At 33.0% G+C, this 25,642-nt stretch overlaps 1 protein-coding gene across 1 annotated transcript; it reads left to right on the top strand.

Moving 5' to 3' along the window:
• The first annotated feature begins 22,496 nt into the window (after positions 1-22,496).
• Positions 22,497-23,837, top strand: LOC114368075 (FCS-Like Zinc finger 13-like). Its single transcript, XM_028325426.1, has 2 exons — positions 22,497-23,202; positions 23,433-23,837. Exons 1-2 carry the CDS (start codon positions 22,607-22,609, stop codon positions 23,596-23,598), a joined length of 762 nt encoding a protein of 253 aa, XP_028181227.1. The 5' UTR covers positions 22,497-22,606; the 3' UTR covers positions 23,599-23,837.
• The last annotated feature ends 1,805 nt before the right edge of the window (positions 23,838-25,642 follow it).

Genomic DNA, 25,642 nt, shown 5'->3' with positions numbered 1-25,642 from the left:
TTTTGTTTGATCTTCCATATTGATCATATCTAGATGTTAGACGTTGTATTGATGTTATGCATGTAGGAAAAAATGTTTGTGATAGTGTCATTGGGACGCTCCTTAACATTCAAGGCAAGACAAAAGATGGTTTGAATACTCATCAAGATCTAACTGAGATGGGTATATGAGCCTAGTTACATCAAAGGTTTGATGGTAAAAAAATATACTTGCCTCCAGCTTGTCATACTTTGTCCAGAAAGGAGAAGATGAGTTTTTGTCAGTGTCTGCGCCATGTCAAAGTCCTACAAAGATACTCTTCAAATATTAAGAGCCTTGTGCAATTGAAAAATCTTAAGTTGGTAGGCTTAAAGTCCCACGATTGCCACGCCTTGATGCAACAATTGTTAGCCGTGGCCATACGAGACATTTTGCCTAACAAAGTTAGGCTGGCCACAACTCGATTATGCTTATTCTTCAATGCCATATGTAGTAAAGTCCTTGATCCTATTAAGTTAGATGAGCTGGAAAATGAGGCTGCCATTATATTGTGTCAGTTGGAGATGTATTTTCCTCCTGCTTTCTTCGACATCATGGTTCACTTAATTGTTCATCTGGCCAGAGAAATCAAATGTTGTGGTCCTGTTTATTTGCGGTGGATGTACCCAGTTGAGCGATACATGAAGATCTTAAAAGGGTATACAAAGAATCTACACCGTCCAAAAGCATCTATTGTGGAAAGGTACATTGCAGAAGAAACTATTGAATTTTGTTCAGAGTACATTAAAAAGACAAAACTTGTTGGGCTTCTCGAGTCTCGGCATGACGAAAGAGTGAGAGGTAAGGGTTCAAGAGGACTGCATGTTATCACTCCAAGTGTAGAAGATTTGCAACTAGCTTATTTGTATGTATTGAATAACAGTAATGGAGTTTTGTCATACATACTTTGCCACGAAGGTTTAGTGAAGGAAAGTAATCCAAAAATGTCGAAGAACGAGGTGTTGAAAGAGCATAATAAGACTTTCCTAAATTGGTTTAAAGATACAATCTTTGGTGATGATAATGCTTCTGAAACATTAAGAAAGTTAGCAGATGGGCCTAAAAGAAATGTTATAACTTGACAAGGATACGATATAAACAAGTGTTCCTTCTATACAAAAGAACAAGACAAGAAAAGTACAATGCAAAATAGTAGTGTTACCCTAAGGGCTGAATCTCAACACTTCGCTAGTGTACATGATGACAATCCCCATGTAGTTTTCATCCCTTACTTTGGTTTCGTTGAAGAAATTTGGGAGCTTAACTATGTCAAATTTACTGTCTGTATTTTCATATGTAAGTGGGTTGACAACAATACTGGTGTTTAAACTGATGATGTAGGATTTACGTTGGTAGATCTTAAGAAACTCGCTTACTAGAATAACCCTTTCATCATAGCAGAACACACTAAACAAGTATTTTATGTTCAAGACCCTTGTGATGAAAGGTGGTCAGTGGTTCTACACGGGAAAACAATTGGTGTTAATGTTGAAGATGATGATTCACTCATTGATACTTATGTTAGCCCTTTGTTCACACAAATGTCGCCAAACATCGTCGGAGAAGAAGAAGCTGACGACATTCATGCAAATCATAATGATCATGATGAAGAAGAATTAATTAACATCGTCTAATGCAATTTTTTTATTATGTACTTCATTTCAGTCCATTCAATTACATAAGTTATTGAGTTTTGTGATCATGTTGAAAATTAATGTTTTTTTCTTTATAGGAAAATGACTACACCACCCAGCTCTCCTCCTCATCCTCCTCCTCCTCCTGATGTAGCATCATATTCCCCTTCTACCTAGAAGTGGACAAGAAAAGCCATACACTTGAGACCATTGGCTACTAGACCAATTGGAGCAGAGAGACTCATGGTCCATGTGGATCCTGCAACCAGCAAAGCCAACGGTCCCCACAGAAAGAAGTTAAGAACATATTTGGGGATCATCGCTCGTGATAAGGTGGATTTGACATACGGGAATTGGAAACAAGTCCTTGCGGCCCAAAAGGATTTGATATGGGAGGATATTCATGTATTTTACTTAAATGTTGCATGTTGTTGATTAATAATAAAATTGTAATTTAGTAACAATAAAATGTAATTTTCGTTTGTCAGGCTGAATTTGGTATTCCTGAAGCATTTGATCTAAGGACAAAAAATAAAATACTTCAGATTGTGGGAGAGCGGTGGAGACAGTTTAAGTCTAATTTGACTTGTATCCAACAAGGACAGTGTCGATGACATTGTATGTGAAAAGTATGGCATTAGTAAGCAGAAGTGGACCCAATTTTGTCAGAGCCGCAAAGATCCTTCGTGTGAGGTAACTTTGTGATTTTCATTGTTTTAAACTTTAAATTTACTTATTATTGTCAGTAATCATAACTTTGGATAATCTTTAATTTTTAAAGGATGTGCGAAAGAAGGCACGGGCCATCTAGAAACAAAACATTGCCCCTCACGTGTTGTCTCGTGGGGGATATGAATTTCTAGAAAACAAGTTGATGGAGGAGAAGAAAAAGAAACAATTGGAGGAAGCTGCTAAATCTGAAACCACTTACACCGTCATTCATCCTCCATCTCCCATCAGATGACACGTGAAGTGGAAGATGGCCCGCACCAAGAAAATTGCCCAAATGATGTATAAGGCAGCAAAGGAAATTACTGACAAGATTGTAAGTCACTTTCAATTGTCAATTGCAATTATTTATGTTTATTGTTTGATTGAGTAAACCAATAAATATGTTCGTTACAGGATTCCTTGGAGGAGCAGGCCTCACAGGGTTCTTTTGTCAGTCATGGACGTCAGGATATATTGGCTGCTACCATTAGGCGACCAGAACACCCTTTTCGTGTGCATCCTACTAGAGCTGGTGTCACAATCAAACAATATTTTGGACCGGCGCCAAGGACCTCCCGCACTTCTTCGTCCATGGCTCCTGAAAACCTGGAGCAACTGACGCAAAATATCAGGGACTAGCTGAAGGAGCCGATAACAGAAAAAGTGACTCAACAACGAATGTTGTCCTTTAGCCAAATGCATTCTCAGTTCCAATCGCACATGCAATCACAGGGACTCACAGTACCTCCTGAGCCTGAGGTTGGTCCTTCAGCTGCTTGTGTTAGCACAAAGGAGAGTTGTGTTGATCACTCAGGGAAAATTTCAGACACGGGTGACTTAGAGAAATACGGGTTGTACGTCAAAGAAAATTCTCCTCGCCTGGTTGCCCTAGGAAGACTTTATGAGTGGCCAACAACCGTTCACAACATCCCTTTGCGCCATGATCAAGTCAAGGTTGGTATTGAGGAAGTTAGAGATGCAGATGCTCCCATTCATGTACCCACTTAAGAGGTTTAGTTAGTGGGCAGGCATTTAACACCTTCGTTGCTTGGCCGATGCATCTTGTCAAGTGTTTATCAAAATAGGTATTTCACTATCATTAAATGTTTTTTTTCAATTAAAGTGTTCAATGTAATTAAATTATGTTAATTAAAAATGTTGGATAAATATGGAGCCGTGGGACCGACAAAACCTGTAGATAGGCCGGATCATGATATCAATGATTCCCTATATCTGATGACATTGACCATCCCATAACTTTTTCCTAAGTCGTTGCAAGTTATGTGGGATGCTACCGTGTTTGGGGTGTTTAATGTCAACTTCCCCTTGTATATAAAGTATGAAGATTTGTCTGAAATAGCACACGGTGGTCAATGTCTCAACACCTCTGTTATACAATTGTGGATTCTGTAAGTCAATTTACATTATTATTTATTACCTAACTTATTGTTTTAAATTCATACATAATTTACTTTATTTTAACAACAATAGGCATATGACTGAGACAGGTATGTGAGTGGGGAATGCCTATGTGTATGGATTCCTTGAGCCACAGTCCATACAGAGATCTGGACAATCACAATTTGAATCAGAAAGTTATATTAAGAACTAGATGCTGAATTCAAAAAGGGATGTGTACCTAGGAGTCTACTTGAATGAATATGTTAAACTGAACAAATGAATTTAAATAATGTATAATAGTATAATAACTTATATTGTTCTCCACTACAGTGCACATTGACAAATGGTCGTCATTTTGCCTAAGGAGAATGTTGCCATCTGGTTTTGTTAGTTGCATAATAGGCCAAACAAATACCTCAAAGGAATTATAAACAAACCAGTTCTATTTTTCAATACATTTACATTAGCATTAGTCGGGAACATCGATATGTTAATAGTACAATACACATCCATGTTTGTATTGAATAATGCTTTGAAAGGATTTGGCGATACTCCACAAAGTAAATCCAAGGATGCTGCTAGGTGGATTGTTGTTAAAGTAAGCCATTTAAACAATGCTTATAGTTATATTTTAATACTGTGTAGACTAATTTGTCCTTAGCATTGAATATCTAAATTTCATAATGTATTTAGTGTAATAGACAAAAAGGAAACACTGAGTGTGGGTATTACGTCATGCACTGGATGTCAACATAATTTACGTCATTTTGTTATAATCGGTATTATATATTATTAACTTATGATTTATTATATCACGTAGTATTTCAATCATGCTAGACCATTGGAACCAGAGAGATTGAAGGCACTTTGCATCCAGTGGGCAAGCTACTATTTGAAAGTTAAAAATGAAACAATTAGTGTTTAAGTAATTTTGGAATTTTAGTTTAGTTAATTTACATTTTTTGCAATTCATGTTATATGCACATTAAATATTCTTTTAATTCATAATAAATATTCAATTTTTATGGAATTTCTGCTAAAAACTGTTTGAAAACAGAATGAAAATTATCTGTTGTGGTTCTGATTTTAAATTTGTAGGTTAATATGGGGTTATTAAAAAAACAAACAATACATAAAAAAATTCAAAAAACAACATTGGTTTAACTAAAAACCGATGTTGTATTTATATATTAACATCGATTTTTCCCAAAACCAATGTTAAGCTTCATTCACAACATCGATTTCTTAAAACTGATGTTGTTGTCGAACATACAACATCCACTTTTACCAAAAACTGATGTCGGTTATCAAACAACAACATCGATTTTTAGTAAAAATTGATGTTGTTATCTAACTAACAACATCGATTTTTAAAAGTACCAATGTTAATATATATATATATATATATATATATACAATACTAAAAATCGATGTTGTATGCATATATTAACATCGGTTTTTCCAAAAACCAATGTTGTATTTATAAGTTAACATCGGTTTTGGTAAAAACCGATGTTGATGTGAAGATATATATGAATTTTTTTTTATATAATTCTTACTATATAACATCGATTTTTAAAAAAACCAATGTTGTCATTTTTATGTTAACATCGGTTTTGGAAAACTAATGTTAATAGTATTACTTTCAATGTTGGTACTTTTAACATTGGTTGATAACCGCCGATGTTAAAACTCTATTTTCTAATAGTGTTAATTGTTTGTTTCTTATATAAATATATAAAAGAAAACAATAAAAAATATAATTTCCCTTGTTTGACATTTGAGAAAGAGTTATTATCAACATATATCTATTTTATCTCTTCTATCTAACCATTGTTACAAAAAAATTAATCATAGGAACATATTTAATCTTTTAATTCAATATTATTACCTCTACAAATATACAATGAGTATTTACACATCTTCGAGTTCAATATTCTCAATTCTAAAGATTCTTAACCTAATATTTTCAACCATGTTTTCTAACTAATAGGTTCACTCAAGTTAAGTATTATTTTCTTTCACAAGCCTCTTTAGGCATCCCCCAAAGCAACCTTATTACAAATCCACAAATTATCTCTAGATAGATTATTATACATAAAAGAGACATTAAAAACAAATACAAGTTCTAACTCGATTGAAAAAAAAATAGTTTAAAAATACTCAAATAATTAAAATTGCTGAATAATTTAAGCAATATTAGCTTCAAACTTCACTCCTCTAAGTTCTCTTTGCTGCTCTCTTTCTGTCGCTTCAGCTTCTTCTTATGCTCTGTTTTCAACTCTCTATCTGACTTCTTTCAAACTTTTGCCAACTTCAGTGTTTTAAAGGCTCTTGGACCTTTCAGCTTCTGAAGGCTCACTAAGCGAGAGTAAGTGAATTTTGGCTTAGCGAGACTAGGCACGCTAAGCGCGAGAAGAGACAACAACCTCACTGGGCGGGCTGGCTACGCGCTGGGCGAGCACATCTTTGACTGATCCTCTTCTAGGGTTTCCCAACCCACTAAGGGAGCGGTATGCCTCGCTTAGCGGATGTCATTCGCTAAGCGGATCTGCCTCGTTGAGCGAGTCATCAGCTACTTAAACCTTTTCTTCTTTTGGCCTGAAATTGAAGTGGTTTCAACATTAATTCACAAATGGGAGTATCTACTCTATAAAATCACACTAAACATAAAAATATGTACAATTCCTACAAAAAGAACCATAAATTGAAGGTAAGCCGCTATTTCCTTGCAAATATTCAACATAAAACTAACTCATGAATAGTGACTAACAATAGCCTTACATTTAGGTCTTACTAAACGTCATTATTTTAGAGTTTCTTCACTCTTATAAAGGAGATGGGTGGTGCCTGACAATGTTAATAAGTCCACTGAATGCAATAAGTCAATAATGTAAATCATAGGAACCCAATCCCTTTGAGTATGCAAGTGTCGACAAAGAAGAGGAACATTAATATCATCCTTTTTCAATATATCCCACGTTTTGTGTTCACCCACTGCGTGATAATTAAGAAGTATTAGGTGCCACAATAGTTTAATTTTCAAATATTTCTGCCATTGTTCTCTCTGAACGACCCATGAACCTGATTCATTTGCAGGTCATGTATTGTTGCTTTATACATTGTTCAGAGTATGGTGAGTAACACAAGATAAATGATTCTTGGAGAGCAAGGAAATTACTTAACTGTAACCTATGATAGCATTTTCTTAGAGAGACTTTAAGTTTATTTTAAGAAAAAATGAACAATTATAACTAATAGGTTTTGAGATTGTTAAAATTTGTTTTCGTAATTGCTAAAAAAATATGAAGCATATATAAATCATTCGAGAAATTTCAATATGGTCACACGGGAGGCCAAGCCTAATTGGTTCTCTTGTTAGATCACTCTCTAAATAAAAGAAAAAGGTGTTAAGTGATATTATGACTCGTGAAAGAAGGAATTGTTTATGCTACAACTAGAATTAATACTAGTAGGTTAGAATTGTTGGTTGTAGTGTGTACGAAGGTTCCAATAAATAAGTTAAAAAAAGATTTAAGGAGAAAAAAAATATTGTACTACAGTACTTGGAAAGAACAGTAACATAACAAGCAATAAAAAATGAAGACACACCCTTACCCCTACAGTAAAATTCAAAACAATTAAAAAATTGAAGATGACGATACCACATATGACAGTTAGTGTCCAATTATAGTACGAGTGAATGTGATGAATTAGAAGAGATGACACTAACCTGTATTCCTTGACATTCAAAATTCCCTATCATTAATTGTTAATTATAGTTGCAATTGAATAATTGAATAGGTTAACTAACGAAAAGGATCCTTTGCAATCATTATAAATAACTGCACATTGTGCATTTTAAATCTCACAAGCATGACTTTTTATTAGTATTTATAAATTACTATAAATCTTTGCTTTTTTGTGAAATAAATTATTTTAACAATCGCCATTTTAGGCAAATCTTGTACTAATAAATTATTGGGAAAAATAATCAATTTAGCTTTGTTGTAAAGCATTCCTAATCTCAATGATATGTCAATGTCAACAAAATTTTGTGTAAAATGTCGTTAGTTAGGGGTGTGCATAGATTCGAACCACTCAAACACTTCCATAGGAACTTTGTTGTTTTATGGGTAAAATCGACTTGACTTGTTCAAACTGAATGTCCTTCGATTTGGATAAGAAGTTGTTATTTTTAAACCTGTAAATCCAATGACCTCACTTTTTACATCTGTAGTTTTTGTTCATAAACCTTGTTTAAATCGAGGAATTATGTGGTGTAACAAAACAAACTCAACTACGAAGATGAAAATTAATAGTTGTAGCATTTGATTATAATGACAATATAAGAAGATAATTCCATGAGCAAATTACATTGGGGACCTTCTCATTGTTCTCCTTCTATTTTCTCTTCACTCCCCTATTTCCTACCCACTATGTGTTTTGAAATTGCCAATCATGGGGCGCAGAAACACACAGAACACAACTATTACTAACAATGTGAAAAGAAAGATAACTTTATCACTACGTTTCACCAATCACCACCTCCTTTGGTTGGAAAAGTTCAATTCTGTGTCCCTACCAAGTTCTGTATACTTCTGAAGCTTACTCATGACAACATTCTTAAAATTCTTAAGTGCTCTAACCACTAATTTGCAAAGAGTAGAATCTTACAACCTCGCTGAACTTGATTTAGAAAGTTTACAACCTCCAACCATAGTGAGAGAGCTATCAACATGATGAGTGACTCCAATGCCTTGAAAGTAATGAAGACCTCCAAGGTATTTTAAAGAGAGAAAAAAAAACTATTTACCTGAGAAACAAGTGTTTGAATAAGTTTACAGTCATTCATTTTCTCTATAATGTCATCCACATAGATTAAGATGTATATTATAAAATCTGCCTTAGAATACGCAAACAGAGATGGATCACACTTGCTAGGAATGAACTGAAACTACAACAGAGCATGTTTGAGTTTATCATACCATGTTGCAGGTGCTTTCTTGAGTCCATAGATTGCCTTATTCAATCTGTAAACTAACTGCTTCTTAGAGTTTTGAAAACCTGATTGTTGTTGCATGTAAGCTTCCTCTTCCAACACACCATTTAATAAAGCATTGTTGATATTCAGGTGTTGTAGAGGCCATTTATTTGAAATAACAAGAGTAAGAATGATCCTTACGATTATAAGTTTAATAACTGGTGAGAAGGTTTCATTATAGTCATGTCCAACCCTCTAATGAAAACCTTTAGCGTCAATGTTGCCTTATACTTGTTGATGAAACCATGTAGATTCTATTTTATACTAAAGACCCACTTGCAACTGATAAGCACTTGTGACAAGGTTGATGAACTAGAGTCCAAATACCATTCTTCGTCAAAACATCATATTTAGGTTGCATAGCTGCATACTAGGTAGGATTTGAGATGGCAGTTTTGACAGACTTTGGCTCAACATGAGTTGATAGTAGTGTAGGGCTAAGTCTGGGTTTCACAATTGTAGATTTGGTCTTCATACAAATGGAATGGGTGTTTTCTGGTCTGGATAAAGAAGATTGAAATGGTGCAGTAGACTGTAAAGGTTCAGGAAAAGGAGAGGATTGGGGAAGTTCAGGTGAGTTTTGTGAAGTGGTGCTAATGGGTGAGGAATTAATAGGTTCACGTGTAGGAGACTGCAGTTGTGAAACAGAAGCAGTGGAATTATGAGGGGAAATGCTAGGTTTTGGTGTAGCATTACAAGACGAGAGTTGTTGTTGTATAGAGGCAATATATAGTTATGAGGGTAGTCAATCAACAAAAGCATGGATAGTAGGTAAAACAATGAGAAAGGTAAGATTAGTTTAAGACTTGGTGGGAGTAGAAGACTTTGAAGGAAATAGGGTAGGGTAGGGAAATTTCGACTCATTGAATAATACATCTTTTAAGATGTAAATTCTACCATCTGATGCTAAACATTTATAACCTTTATGTGACTAGGAGTAGCCTAAGAAGACACACTCCTATGATCTGTATTAAGCTTTATGAGAATTATAGGGTCTTAGGAATGAGAAGCAAGCACAACAAAAAATTCTAAGGAAAGAATATTCTAGATTTTTGTGAAGCAACTGTTGAAAAGGAACTTCATTTTGGATGGATGTAGATGGAAGTCTATTTATAACAAGGTCCAACCTATGTCTACTATGTGTATGTTCTTCCTTTCTCTTAGCAAAACACTCAGAAACTTAGTAAAAGGTCTCATCTGCATTCAGATGGTTATTTGGAGGCTACGCCTAAGAGGATTAAACGATCCACACGGATGAGAAGGTTGACTTTAAGAACCTTAGATTAGCCCAGACCAACGATTAACGTTGATCCTGCAACTGGAAGAGGATTAGGACCACAAAAACAAAAATTTCATAGCTATTTGGGGGTTGTGGCTCGAGAAAAGATTCCTATTGTACTTAGCAATAGGAAAGATGTGTCAAAATCTCTAAAGGACCTAGTATTGGATGACATTTTGGTAAGTCGACTTAACAGGGACATGTATTTAATTTTTTGTTATTAACACTTCAAAATGTTGACACACACTAAATGTTACACAATAATATATCATGTAGGCCAAATTTGATATCCCTAAAGCCTCAAATGCCAAGAAGAAGGTCATGTCCACGGTAGCCACTAGATGGAGGCAATTTAAGTCTTCGCTAACCACTAAATTTGTCTATGCTGACACTAATGGTGAACAAAAATAAGATCCTTCTGTAAAATATGGTATGAACCAACAAACTTGGGATGAATTTGCTGCAAGTCGCAAGACCCCTACCTGGCAGGTTAGATGTTTGTTAGTTTTAATTCAAAAAAACAATGACTGCCCCCACGTACTGTCTCGTGGGGGTTATGATTTACTTGAAAAAAATCTATTAGATGAGAAAAGAAAGAAAAGACAAGAGGAGGCAATGCTGATTGAGAATACACCATTTCTTGAGGACCATCCATCTCCTATTGAAAGACATGTCAAGTGGAAGATGGCTCGCACAAAGCGATATGGGCAGATGACATCTCAAACGGCACAATAAATATCTGATAGAATTGTGAGTTCATGGTTGACATATAATTTGAATCTAATTTTTGTGTATTATAATAACCACCTCATTTGAAGTTTATATATGTCGTGCTTATTATAGGACTCGTTACAAGAACAAACGACACAAGGTAGTTTTGTTCCCCATGGTCATGATGACATACTTAATATTGCCATTGAGCGACCAGAACATCCAGGTCGTGTTCGTGTAGCGGGGTCTGGTATGACAATCAGTCAATACTATGGAAGGGCATCATGTGGCTCCAGTAGTTCCTCTACATCAATCACCCAACAACAGTTGGCTGAGATAATTGGAAGCCTTAAAGAAGAGTACATGAATGAGATTATCAGAAACCCGAAGGAAGAAGTCAGGAATGAGATTGAAGAAGAAAACAAGTGGAGTCAAGAGAAAAAGAAATAGGAATTGAAGGATGCCATCAAAATTGAGTTTTCCCAAAGGGGATCACAGTACTCACCCCTGATTGAGGCAGAGATACAAGCATTAGGTGCACGTGTTAGCACAAAAGGGAGCAATGTTGAAACTGTTGTGAACCCATCAGGCGAAGAACATGATGGTCATGCCATATCGACTATGGGGTTATATGTGCAACGTGAAAATTGTACACACTTGGTGGCCTTGGGAAAAATATATGAAGGGGGGTCTAGCATTCCCAACATGGCTTATGCGAATGATGTGGTAAGGGTCAGTGTTGAAAAAGTTTTAGACGGTGACGCCCAAGTCCCGTTCCTGACATCAGAAATACACTATGTCAGGCATGCCCTTCATACATTCATTGCATGACCAACAAATCTTGTGAAACTTGTGTCACATAAGGTAAATTTTATTTTGCAAAACATGTATTAAGACTTTCGTAGATCGATATAAATTAGTTACTCACATTAGTTTAATTCTTGTTTTCATTAACCATATAGGAATCACATATTAGTCCAAAGAAACTGCATGAACCTCTTCAAAGGCCGAATAATGTTTCTGCAGATGATCCCTTGCGTTAATTGATTAAGAGCATGTATGACATTTACGAGAAGCCCGTTGAGTTGATGTGGGATGTGACAAAATTTGGAATTCCAAATCTAAATGCATCCTTTTTCTTAACATATTCTGATGTAAATGAAATAATATCAGGTGACAAATATTTAAACATAACTATACTACAATTATGGATGATGTAAGTAAATTTCATATGATTCACTAATAACTAATATTCCTTATGATATACATCACTATCAATTTTCATTTCAATGTTGAAAATAGGTTTATGGATAAGTGGAGCTTAAGTTTGGGTTATGGTTCGGTGTATAGATTCCTTGAGCCTTAGTCAATACACAATGCAAAGGATTGACGTGCTGAATGTGAACATTACATACAAACATAGGTGAAGGAATCTCAACGAAAGGTGTACCTAGGAGCTTACTTGAATCAGTATGCAGTATTTATGCAAATGCTTGTAAAAAATGTTTGCATTATATGTAGTTAATTTTTGTTTAATTTAGGGCCCATTGGCAGTTGGTTGTTCTATGCCTTAGGAACGATGTTGTTGCCTGGTTCTGCTCATTATGTAAGAAGCCTGATATTCATATCAAAGCTGCAATTAACAAATTAAGTTTTATATTGTAACTCATTTAATGTATTCTAAACTTTGAATGATAATTTTTTTATTGTCGTATATACATTGATGTTTTATTTTTCTCACCAGTGCAATGAAGACATTAAAGACCACTGTGGATGGTAAAAATGATCAAGGAACTCCTTAGTGGATTGAAGCAAAGGTTAGTCATTTAATTAATGCTTATTTATGACTGATAATGTTAAGATGGTAACTTCAGTACACTTGTTAGATTCAATTATTATTTATATTGAATGTAGAGCCATGTTCAAAGCGGAGGCTATGAGTGTGATTATTATGTGATGCATTGGATGTGGAACATAGTAAGTGGGGGTTTAAAGAATGATTGGAGCATGGTATGTTTGCTTGAACAACTTTAAATTATTAGTTGACTATGACTTTTTAATCATTTTACATATACATGACATATTATTTGTATATTTCATATTTTGTAGTGGTTTGCTGATGTCACGACATTAGACATCGAGACAATAACAACAATTCAAAAGAAATGGGTAGCATATTTTGTAAAATTTAAAAACATCCGATGTATAAAGGTTTAGATGATATAGGACGAACCACTATTGTGAATTTGATGGTTACTGTAAACATTAAAAACACGATTATACAAATATTGGCATTTATTTGACAATAAATTTTTAAATTTGTGTATGTCATTTTGTCTGCACCAAATCCGTAGAAAAATGCATCGTATTCGCAATAGGAAGTTGTGTGGACAGGATAACTATTTCTTGTACGTCTAATGTGCCAATTTTGCAGGTCATTATGAAGCGGACTACTTTGATAGCCCTAATGATATCCCAATTGATCTGAAGTTTGCTTACTTATTAGACCCATGTAAGTTGATTTGAAGGTTTTATTTTTTCTATATTTTTGTTTCCCAATTTTCAATTAACTAATACTAACAATTATTTGTAAAAATATCGTTGCTACCTAAAAATCACAAATGTCAATGGGAGGGTGGATCCATGCATGTTTGAGCCTTTCTAAGTTCGCCAATTGCGTCATCTTTTCATAGCATTTATAGGGAAACAAAAAGGTATTCAAGGTTATTGGAAGGGTTACCTCCCTCAGGTCTATACAGTTAGGAAAGAATGTACTGGTATTTTTGTATTTATACTGAATCTGGAGTAGGTATTGTCAATGATTTTCGTATTTACATGATTTTTTTTTAGTTTGACTCCAAATTTTTATATAATTAACCTTACTCAATTAAATTCAATTCTTAACTTAGGTACAATACAACAACATTTGTTTTGGAGTGAATGGGTGTGACGGAGGCCAACACAACACTTCAAGCTCGTCCCGCAACGACGTCGGAGAATATCAAAGCATTACTTGATGTAAGAAAAGAAAAAAAAATCATATTTATATTATTGTTGGGTGTGATTAATTGATTATACTGAATATTGGTAATGTTTTCATAGGTTGCAAGATACAATGACATGGATGATGTTAAGATCTTAGAAGCCACTGGTGTTTCTCTTGATTCCAAGGATGAACAAGGGAGGACAGGTATATTTCAAAGTTGTGTGGAATTAACTCTATGAAAAAAAAATTGGGGTTTGGTGGTAGTGCTATTGATTACAGTGAGTGAGAGGTTGATGATTGAGGGTAGAGTTTGTTAGAATGTATGTTCGGTTTGGTGTATAGTGAGCGTTTTCAGTTACGTTCAATCTGAATGAAGCTAGAGTGTTCATGTGGTTATGTGAAATTAGAATGCTATAGTAAGGGTGGAAAGTGGATTAATTGAAGGGGCACTTCACAAGTGCAAAAGGAAAACAACTCCATGATTGGCAGAGCATTACAAAAAATCAAGTTGCTAAGCTCACCAAAGTCCTGATGCTTCTGTCGAACGAGATTTTAAATTGCTTCCATGATTACGGCTTTGTTATGATCCTTGATATTGTGGAAAATTAAGGTTGATGTGCCAGCAATTTCCAAATTGTAATTGTGATGCAGTTATTGAGACCTTGAAATCTTGACGTTGCAGCCACAACTGTAGTTCCAGACCCTCTTTTAAAACCTCTTGACTATATTTAAAAAGTCTATCAGAACACTTATTAACAATATGGGTGACTTTATCTTGTAATTCCAATTAACCATATTCTTTAAGTTGCTGATAATCTATTTGTGTAGTTGCCAGGCTACTTTGTAGTCCTTTCCTTTCTCAACAAGGAGTTTAGGATCACAACAACAGAATCCAATTCATGACGTCAAATATTTTTGTATCCCAAGCTCATGGCTAATTTCAAGCAATTCCCCACTGTTGAAAGAATCAACTTTACATTCATGGAATCTGAGATACTTTTGAGTCTTCCTTAATGCATTCTTTTCACCTCATCATTAGGATTGACTTATGTTGGTGTGAAGTACCATTCCCCTTCATTAAAATATTGCTCTTTGCTATGAACTTATGATGTAGTAGTAGAATTACTGCTATCCTAGTCTCGTTTTGGTATGGTGGATTTTTTCTATAACTTTTTATTCCTTTATAGAAATAGATATTTTTAGTTGAATTCAATCTTAAATAAAACTAGAGTGGATTATATGATGAGTGGTTACATTGATATGTTAAAAAGATGTTATGGTAGATTTGGGTTTATGGTTATATATGAAGCTTGTCATGGATGAGATCATGAGATATTGGGGTTTGTAATGAAAGAGTTTATTTCATAAGATCATATTGATTGAATTAGTTGCTTATAAAATTATAATGACAAAATATATTTAACAATTGTGAAGTTTTTGAAGGTCAGTTATGATGTTAATCACTATTTTTTAAAAATGCATAAAAACTGTAGCTCCCCCCATACAGACTTACACTAACGGTTTTTTGTGTTCATTATAATATGAAACTACTGTCATAGAATGAGAGTTGTTTTTTGCTGAGTTAAAGTGCAAAATTACAGTTGAAAGTTGAAATCAACTGAAATAATGTAACTCCTACTAAAAATTCTTCATGGTGTCATTCTTATTCTTAAAAGTCAAGAGACTCCTTGCATATGCAAAAATTTGTATTTGAAGCCCTTAATTAAACCTCCTACTCTTTCAAGAAGGTTTATATAAAAAGTTGGCAATGCTGGGTAGACAATGGCAAATTCATAGTGACAGCAGAGTAATGGTCCAAAAGGATAAACAAAGACAGAGAACAAATAAAGTTGCCCATGCAAGTAGACTCAAAAACCCAACACACTTCCCATAGAGATAGAATATGGAATTGCGGCTGGATGTACTTTCTTTCTAAAAAGTGAGTTTGGAACATGGAATTAAATCGCATGGATTGACTTTGACTATATTAATGTGCAACTCACAACATTGCATTTCAAAATTAGGCAGCACTATACTTCTATGGCCCTTGATTTTTATGTTTTATTGATCGCTGATTAAGATAGTTAACAACACTATACTATGGTGTCCCTCCTAATTGAGCCAGCTTGATCAAATGTGTATTGTAGTCTTAGGTTTCTCATAAATAAAGTTTATAATTTTGCTGATTCGGTGCCATGATGACTCATTGCGTGTGTGCAAATCTATCTACCTCTCTATTGTCTCTGCATTTCATAGCCACTTTTGGTTTTCCCTAAATAACCACAAGTTTAATGCATGTGTGATAATCCTAAATAACCCTAAGTAACTATTGATTTTAATGCTTCAGGTTTGCTGATATAGCTTATGTCAATCTAAAGATTCCAAATCTTCATTTCATACCTGTCAATATCTCAAACTAGGATGGCCCTATTATGAAGGTATTGTGATTCTTTTCTTTGAAAAGCTTGAAGAATTTAGTGGAACCCATTATGAAGTCTTAATTGATGTTATTAGTATTTTGACATCTTTCCATAAGGAGAAAAGAATATTGAGGAACCACAGTTGGAAATCAAATGTGACACTATAATGATATCTTTCTATGGCCTTAATTGCAGTTGCAAGATGGACATGTTTAATCTCACCTTTTACCAATGGTTTGCGATGACATTAGGAAAGACCTACAATAACATGTCCTGTATTTATTGTGTATTATTTTAAATTCTTGATATTTGGCCCTCATCTTTGAAGGGATCCTTACGGAAGGAAACTTTTATGTGGTCTTGCTCATAGGACAAGTAAACCCAAAAACATAAGAAAGATCAAGAAAGGAAATATAGAAAACATGTCATTTGATAAACCTAATTGAACCCGTTTTCTATATTTTCCTTTCCTGCCCAAATATTTATGTATAAGCTTCCTTCAACTTGTCAACATCTCTATAACTATATGACTGTCCTTTATAGCATCTCCAATAATGAACATTATTTAGTTTTTTTTAACTCATTTAATGGCTTATACCATTCCACATCGGTTTTAAGAACTATAGCAACTTTTCACTCTAATGATGCATCTTTGTAAGAACTTAAACAAGTCTCAAGTTTTTTTACGTCTTAATTTTTCTTTAATGGGTCTCAGAAGTTACCTCTCAATTATTTTTTAATGGTTAAGAGTAAGTTCTTTTATAAGAACAATTCTTACTCGTAATGTCCATATCATCTTCCTCCAGTGGTGAACCTAGTTAAAAATGGTTCTTAACTTTAAGAACCTACACAAGAACTATGTTAGAGATGCTCTTCTAGTGAAAGTATAGGTTGTTCTAAGATGGTCACATCAATCACAGATCACCTTATGTGTTCTATATTTAGAATTTACCTTGTATGTTTCATCTTAAAGACGATATTGAATTACTGATGCTTATGCAGTTTGAGGATGATGTGTACTTACCAACGGATGAGCCACATGGGTCAATTCAAGCTAGCTTGAGCCGCCTTTGGTCAAAGCTATAGAAATTGCAGGAACTATGGTGCTCATCCTTTATGGTGGATTGCTAGTGCAACCTAAACTAGCAAATCTGGCCTTAGATAATGTTTTCCATTAATGTGTCTTGTAATTCTGGTTTTTGTTATCTCTATCTTTATCTTTTGTTTTGTTTCATGAAGAACTATTATGCATGAATAACTTCTAAGAGGGATATTTTGTGGGTTGCACCAATGTTAAGCTTTTTGTTTCTACTATTCTAATAATTTCCTAGTTTCCTTGTGGAATGTGAAATAAGTCTTACTATGACGTTGGTGCAATGGTTTTTTATGGTCATATAAAGATGGTATTTACAAATGACTTCTTATTTGTCTTTTTTATCAGGTACTATTTAAAGGGGCCTGTGGTATTTACTGATGTTACATGGTTTTGTGAGGATTGTGCAACAAAGCTTGGGGTGCCACCTGCTCTTGACCAATCTACACCTATCTCATTTGTATCAAGAAACAATAACATTTAGAGAGTGAAAAAGCAAAATAAACAACGAAAAAAGAAGCTTAAAAAGAAGCAGAAGGAAGGAAAAACTAACTCTAGCTTAGTTGCTAAAACAAAGGGAGTGTTATCTAGTCGTCACATTTCACCTGAGCCTAAGCATCCTCAATGTAGTAACAGATGTGAAGAATGTGAGGTGAAAGATGAATGTGGACCAAAGGATGTAGCTAATTTTGATGTAGGCGAAGAAGAAAGTGTGGCAAGGGATTTAGCTAATTCTGATGAAGGTTTCAAATTTGTTCTAGTTTCTCAAGGAGCTACCGATAATGATTCAGGTTGTGTAGAATTAGATGGTCATGTTTATGCATATCCTACTATTGATCCAATCTGGAGGTACATAAACTGTTTTGCTACCTTCATTTGAAATTGGTGAACTTTTATAGTTGTTGGGGTGAATATCATTTGGAGGTACATAAACGTGACAGATGAGGCTGTCCAAAAGGGAATCTTCTACCCATCCATTGATTGGTAATGTTCCCTTTCTCTTGTTCTCATTTGATTTTGATTTGAGGTGGCTCTTCTTTTCCCTGGCTCCTTTTGAACTACTATAAGATTAATAAAAATCAATTTGTATAGATGCATTAAAATTGATTCTCCAAAATTATTGGATTTGGATGCCAAGTACAGTACTAAATCTAACAATAGTTTAGGTTTACACATCCCTTATCAAATATGTTCAGCAATTACCTAATATCATGATTTAATATGGTTTAGACTTGAGAAGACATTGACCCAATTTTTTTTAAAAGAAACAATGATTTGGGTGTTTAGTGGTGTTTGCAACTAATAAATAGTTCTCAATAGTTGATGTCGTGGCCTTCTCTAATCAACCCAACTTTGTTCTGCAGTATACGATATGTTACAACAGAGGTTGAGGCTGTTGTTGTACATGCAACGATTGTAGAAAAGCAGCCTAAAGGACATGGTGATGTAGGGTTCAAAGACCTATCAAGAAATCAAAAGTATGGAAAATTCTGATTACTCACTGATAATACATTATATATTTTGGTTAAGTACACTGTTATATTTTGCATGCTATCAAGGGGTAGTGATTAGTGAACTGTTCAACATTAAATGTTGCTATCAGGGAGTTGTTTTAATGGTTATTTGTAGAACATGTGGTGTGGTCTCTAAACTCTCATGGCATCTTGGGCTTAAATTTTAAGTAAAGCTAAAGAAATTTCATGCATTATATGGCCTCTCATTCTCATATGTGAAGAAAAAAGGGAATAAGCATAGAGAACAATGTGTTTACATTATTTCCCTTTTTATTGTTTGATTCATGTTTTCCTTTTTGGGGAGAGTGTTTCTCATACTAACTGTAAGTAGAGTGCTTTTTCCACTATCACTCTATCTGTTGTGCTACTAATGGACTAATGGTAATTTTTTTATCCATTTTGGAACCTTTTCAACATGTTTTATGATCAGAAAATCTAGAAAATGATCCTAGGAGGCTGCTTTGAAGTGTTTCTTGATTTTGTAGCTACCATATATCAAATATTAGACATGATACATATACATTAGTTATGTGTTGTTTGAAATTGACATCCAAACCACCTTTACTTGGGGATTTAATGTAGTTGTTGTCATTCAAGTTCTAAATCAGGTATATATGGACTGTTTTCTTTTTTGTGGACATTTTGTCTTTCAATTCAAATTGTTTGTGCATGTGTTTATTTTTTTTCTTTTTTCTTTCATATGTTATTTGGGCTAATGATCAAATTATTGAGGGTTGAATGCTTTGGTTTACATTTGATTATTGTAATTTCGTAGCCATTTAGTATATATATTTAGCTTGAAATGCATTTAGAACGTCAGTGTTAATATATGCTCAATGTAATCAACCATACATTCTAAGACGGTTCTTGTATAACAACTGTCTTAAAATAATCAATTTTTCTAAGACAGTTTTTATTGAAACCGTCGTCAATAATATCGACTTTCGACGATGTTGGCTATAAAGACAATTCTTAACCGTCATTTTTAATCGTCGTTAAATAAATTTTTTTACAATAGTGTATGACAACATTTGGTCTCCCTAATTTTATAAATTAGCGATTTTGATCTTCAGATAGATTATTAACTAATGATTCTGATGGTTAAAGATGTTAAATTAATTATCATTTGCCTCCTCTTCTTCGTAAATACTCCTTTCACATTTAGTGTAGCACACAATTCCACCAACAATAACACCAAGATTAATAGTCTTTCATTAAAAAAATTTAACAATTGATCATCTATGTCCTTAATTATTCAATTGTAAATACTCCTTCGTTAAGGAATTATTGACGGGGAGGGAGTTTGTTCTACTTACAATTAGAAATAATACATCCACATGCCTTAATTATATAATCTATGTCCTTAATTATTCAATTGATTTTCTTAGAATACCTATAATTGGATTTGCATTTTTTTTTCTAGATTACAAGTATTTTTACTCAAAAAATCATGTCAAGTCAAGTAAGTTTATATGATGACAAAACATTTTCTCCGTTAGTATTTAACCTAATTATTATCATGGATTCAAACTGTGAATATTCAATGGGTTGCTTGCTAAAAAATATTACTTTAGTATGTCATATTATTTTTAGTTACTTAAAATTAAATAAAAGTGTTTCATAAACAATTATTTCTCATCAGTTGTTTAATACACGTATATGTATTAAATATAGAAGGGAGAAAAAAATGAAATTTTGGTGAAAGAAAAATATTTGTGATTTAAATAACTTGTTGTTAATAGAAATTTTTATTGAAGATAAAGTTGAATATGTTACTTAAAATTGAGATGACATAGGTTATGTTGGACAAAATATTTCACTTGATTTTTAGTTTTTTTTTACTAGTTGAAAAACTCATTTATCCTTTTGGTAAACAAGCTTTTTTTAAGTAACTTTTAGTATTTTTTTAGAAATATTACTTAAAGTGGTATTTTTTAAAATACTAATTTCTAACTTTTAGCTTTTTATAAAAAAAATATTTTTATCCTCGATATATTTATTTTTTTTCCTTGTTACCTTGTTTAAATAAATTATAATTTTATTATTTTTATGTCATTTTGCACTTTTTCACTACTTCAAATGTTAGTTTTACCAAATAATTTTAATTTAATAAGTTAGTTTTTCAATTTTTCACTACCAACTTATTTTTTAGCTTCTATCTAGCTTTTCATCTTCCAAGCTACCTTTTCAATTAATTTTGCCAAATATAGCCTTAAAGTATATTGCTTACATGAAACCAAAATGCTCTTAATACTTTTTGCTTTTAATGCAAATATATAGATTTTGTTAAGGTTTAAATATCTATTTAGTTCTTGATTAGTGTTGTTTAATTTTTCATTCTTGTAAAAAAAAAATTATTTTTAATTCTTACAAATTATGTTTATTTTATTTTTTTTCTTTATAATGTTTTAAATAACATTTTCCTTCACTGTTCAAAGTATTATTTAAAGTATTTTAAGAACAAAAAATAAAGCAAACATAATTTATAAGGATTAAAAAAATAATAATTTTACAAAAAAAAAGGCTAAATTATAAGAATTAAAAAATATTTAAACTATTTTTAATATATAAAAGTGACCATAAGAATAAAACGTAAGATGTTATAGATACCATCTAAACCTTTCATTATTAGGCTGACTCTGTTGAGTTAATGCAAATATATAAATGACTTTTAAACAAATCTAACCTTTTTACTATATTTATCAACAAGATTTAAGACAATTCGTAAATAAACGAGGTTCTTAAACATGTGAGAATACGATTCCTAATCATGTAAAACAAAAAAAAAACTTTGCTAAGAGGGGATAAAACTCATTTTACTAATTTCTGTCCCTTAAAAAGAATTAATTTTTTACTATTAATTGGAGGATATCCTCGATGAAAAAAAATATATAAACACTACTAAAATGCTTTGTTATATATTGTCTAAGAGAAATTATCCCACTCCAAAACCACATACAACATGCATTCAATTTTATTTTTTCCACCAAAGTACTTACACACCACTTATGTAGTTATTGTCCATTTATAAGGAATTGGTGAATGCGTAAATCAAATATCAACCTTGGTGTGCAAAATTAACAATTAAACTACTCCATTGCCTGCCGTATTATTTATATAATCAAACCAACCAATTACGCACATACCTACATTAAACTAATGCTATGCTACAATTTTTTATGTGACGTCGTAATCATTGAAAATGACATTTTCGGGAAACTGGCCCACGTACAAGTGACCCATAAATAAATATTAACGTTTAAACAATCACAACATAGGCCTCTTTTTAAAGGTGTTGTAGAATTAGTAAAATAACCATACGTTTAATAACTCGATAAATTAATTAAGAATCCTGAGACACACAATACTTACGTCCTTTAATCAAAATCTTGAAATTCGATCTTCGACTTAATTATGAAATTATAACTAAAAATATCATTTTTACTCTAAAATGACTGATCTAATAGAATGTAGATTAATCAAATATCAAACAAAAAATTCCAAAATACTTTCTGATCAAATAAAAATAACTCGATAAATAAATAAGAAATCATTTGTTGGACACATCTCTAGCAATCATCTCCCATATACTTCCAAACAAAACCACGGGCTTAGTCCAACCACTCCATCAATTATATTACAACATCTATGATACCCTTCCTAGTTGGTCTTATAAAAGACACCCACATCTCACATCCCACCCTTCACAATAATCTTTGGCACAAACACACACACACCCATCTCCTCCATCCTTGTTCTCCACAATTCTAGCTACCTAGCACAAAAATTGTAGTCATGTTGGGGAAGAGGCCCCAGCCACTGATCGGAAAAATCTCCGAATTATTGGTCTCCGGCGGTCGTGCCGCCGTGCTTTTCGATGCCCTCGGAAGCCCTAGAAGCCCGTTTGACATGATGAACTTAAAGATGCAATCACCAAAGGGCCTAAAAAGCTATGACCTTGGTGGTGTTGGTCTAGGAATTGTGGTGGCCCTTGATAAATCATCATCCGAGGAACAAGGCCATGTTTGCACATCAAATTCAAACCGATCCGTACCAATCCCAGTTACTAACCAACGTGGGTTTCAAAAGGGTGTGAATGAAATTCCCGCTGGAAGCTCCGAGGATTACACGTTTGTGACATACCATGTACCTAACAACAAGACCATCACTAAGGTTTATTATGATGGCGGTGAAGGTGGAATTCTAACACATGGCTACTATAATATTAATAATAATAACAACAACAACGTTGGTGTTGGTGGTGTTAGAAGAATCCCACCAACGCAAACTTTAATTGAAGAAGATGAACAGTCATATCCCACCTCGGATTTTCTAAGCTCGTGTCACTTGTGCCGAAAGAATCTCGATGGCAAAGACATATACATGTACAGGTACTTCGAAATTCAAATTTCAAAGTCCTTCTTTGCTCAAAATTTGATCATTTTATTTATTATTTATTCAATTTTTTTTAGTTATAGACAAAGTTTTAAAAAACGGTTCGCCACCATGATTTACACCGCAACGCATTTAATATCAACAAAGGCGATGAAACAGATATTTAAAACCTTGGTTATGGGATTTAATTTGGACTAATGATTTGATTTTGTATTGGTGTGTGCAGAGGAGAGAAAGCATTTTGTAGCAACGAGTGCCGTTCAAGGCAAATATCGATGGACGATGAACGCAAAGAACGGTGTAGATCAGAAGCTTCAAGGTCTGTGGAGTTGTCAAGTTCACCATACACAGCAAGGGATCAAATGTTTTCAACTGGGATTGTTGCCCTTTAGCGTTTAATTTCTGTCACTGTAGTAGAGACTCATATATACTTTGAAGTTTGAATTCACATCATATAAGGCTATACTTTGTGAATGAAATTAAGACACCTTAGTGGTGTAACCATATGAAAATTTTGGATCGGAAAAAGTGGTAGAGATTTTGATGTAGTTGAATACTAATAAGAGCTTTCTTCTTCTTTGTTTTATCTTAGAAGAATTATAAATTTGCGGTTTCAATTGCACAGATTTAATTTGTTCTATTTCCTTCTATCCCTTTACTCTGTATTTTTATTTTTTTTGCTTTCTGCTGTGTTCTGTTTTGAGGTCAAGTCTTTTAGGAAACATAATAATTTTTTGATCACTTTGTTCAATCAGCTTTAACAAGTGGCAGTTCATAATTAAATAGGTGGGGTCCTCGTGTTTAATTCGGTTTTGATAGCAGTGCTTTTAACAAGTCCAGAAATGATTGAGTGATCGTAATGTTATTCAAATGAGATTTTCTTCTTTTTTTCAATACTTCAAAAGAAATTATGTATGGTAGTTTAAAATATTTTTATTTTAAAAATAATTTAAAATCCTACTACTTCTTTTATAAGATAATCATTGATTATGTTTCATATTTTCAAGATATTAAATATTTTTATTTTTTTATACCTTTTTTATAAAATAGTAGAAAGATGTATATTATTTTATTTCCAATGCCCCTTTAATTCTTGTGATATCAAACCCAATGGCCATCAAAATGGAGAAAAATATTATCATTTGAAATAAGTTCTCTTAAAATTAAAATCTTCTATAACTAAAGAATGAAATTTATTTTTAAATGATATCACTAACAAACTTAATTAGTATGAATTAAGTTTTTTTTTTTCTTTATATTCAAGTTCGAAAAGAATGATTTTTATGATAGAAAATGGAAAATGATAACATTTTATTTCTTCCCAACTTATACCATAAACCAGAGGATCTGGAAATAGGATGTAAACATATACAATGTGCAAGAAACAATTTTATTTTCTTATAACCAATATAAAAAACTATTTAAAATAAATTAACTAAAAAAAACTAGCACATGATATTTGAAATTATTACGAGCTTACTTTTTTGTTCATTTACTACCTTTCTTGTATAAGAACAAAATATTGATACTGTGTTTCAACGAATATTTGCAAATTTAATTTTAAATTATGTTAATTTTGTAAATTAAATTTTACTTAAAATTAAATTTAAAGTGAAATACTTCATGTTAAAAAGGTTTTACATTTAAATCAAATTTAAATGAAATATAATACAATACTTTAATGCTAAAATTGGTTTATTTTACTTTTATTCAAGCATACTTTTAAGTTTTAAGGTCAAACTTAAATTTAGCTTCATCTAACTAAACATAATTGTGTTTAGAATCTTGTTTACTCACTTTGGAGACAGATGTATGGAGTTTAAACGCTGCCCAAACATGCAACAAGGAAGAATATGTTCTCTTAAGAACACTAACATTGGTGACCCAACGACGACAACAACAATAAGTTATTAAAATTAAATTTAAATACAGTGACCTTAATTATTTATACATGATTATATGATTAAAAATACACTTTCCATGTTAAATACGTCCTGGTATCAAGGTTAAAAATCAACGGTCCCAACCATGGTTGTTAAACTCGCGATTCTACGTAGAATCGTGGAGGCTCTGTAAACTCGACTCGTAGAATCGAATCGTAAACTCGTAAGAGTTTATTCAAAAGGCAGCAACAAAATCCACTACCCACTATTGATGAAGCCAGAATTTCAATTAACAGATCATTTGTCCATGTTTAGGGAACCACCTTAGCGTTGCCAGAATTCAACACTAAGCATCGTTTTAAACTTTCAATTAACAGATACTCCCTTAATTTAGCAACAGAACCCAAAACTCAACACTACAATGAAGCTAACAATAGCCTTGCTAGAATTTTAATTAACAAATACTCCCTTAATAAGCATCATTTCACACTTTCAATTAACAGAGATGAATTAACAAAGAAGCTCTGAGAAAGAAAACACCTTAGCGTTGTGG

Source organism: Glycine soja, chromosome 9 (assembly GCF_004193775.1).
Source record: "Glycine soja cultivar W05 chromosome 9, ASM419377v2, whole genome shotgun sequence".
Classification (NCBI taxonomy): Eukaryota; Viridiplantae; Streptophyta; class Magnoliopsida; order Fabales; family Fabaceae; genus Glycine; species Glycine soja.
This window is presented reverse-complemented; position numbering and strand designations above follow the sequence as displayed.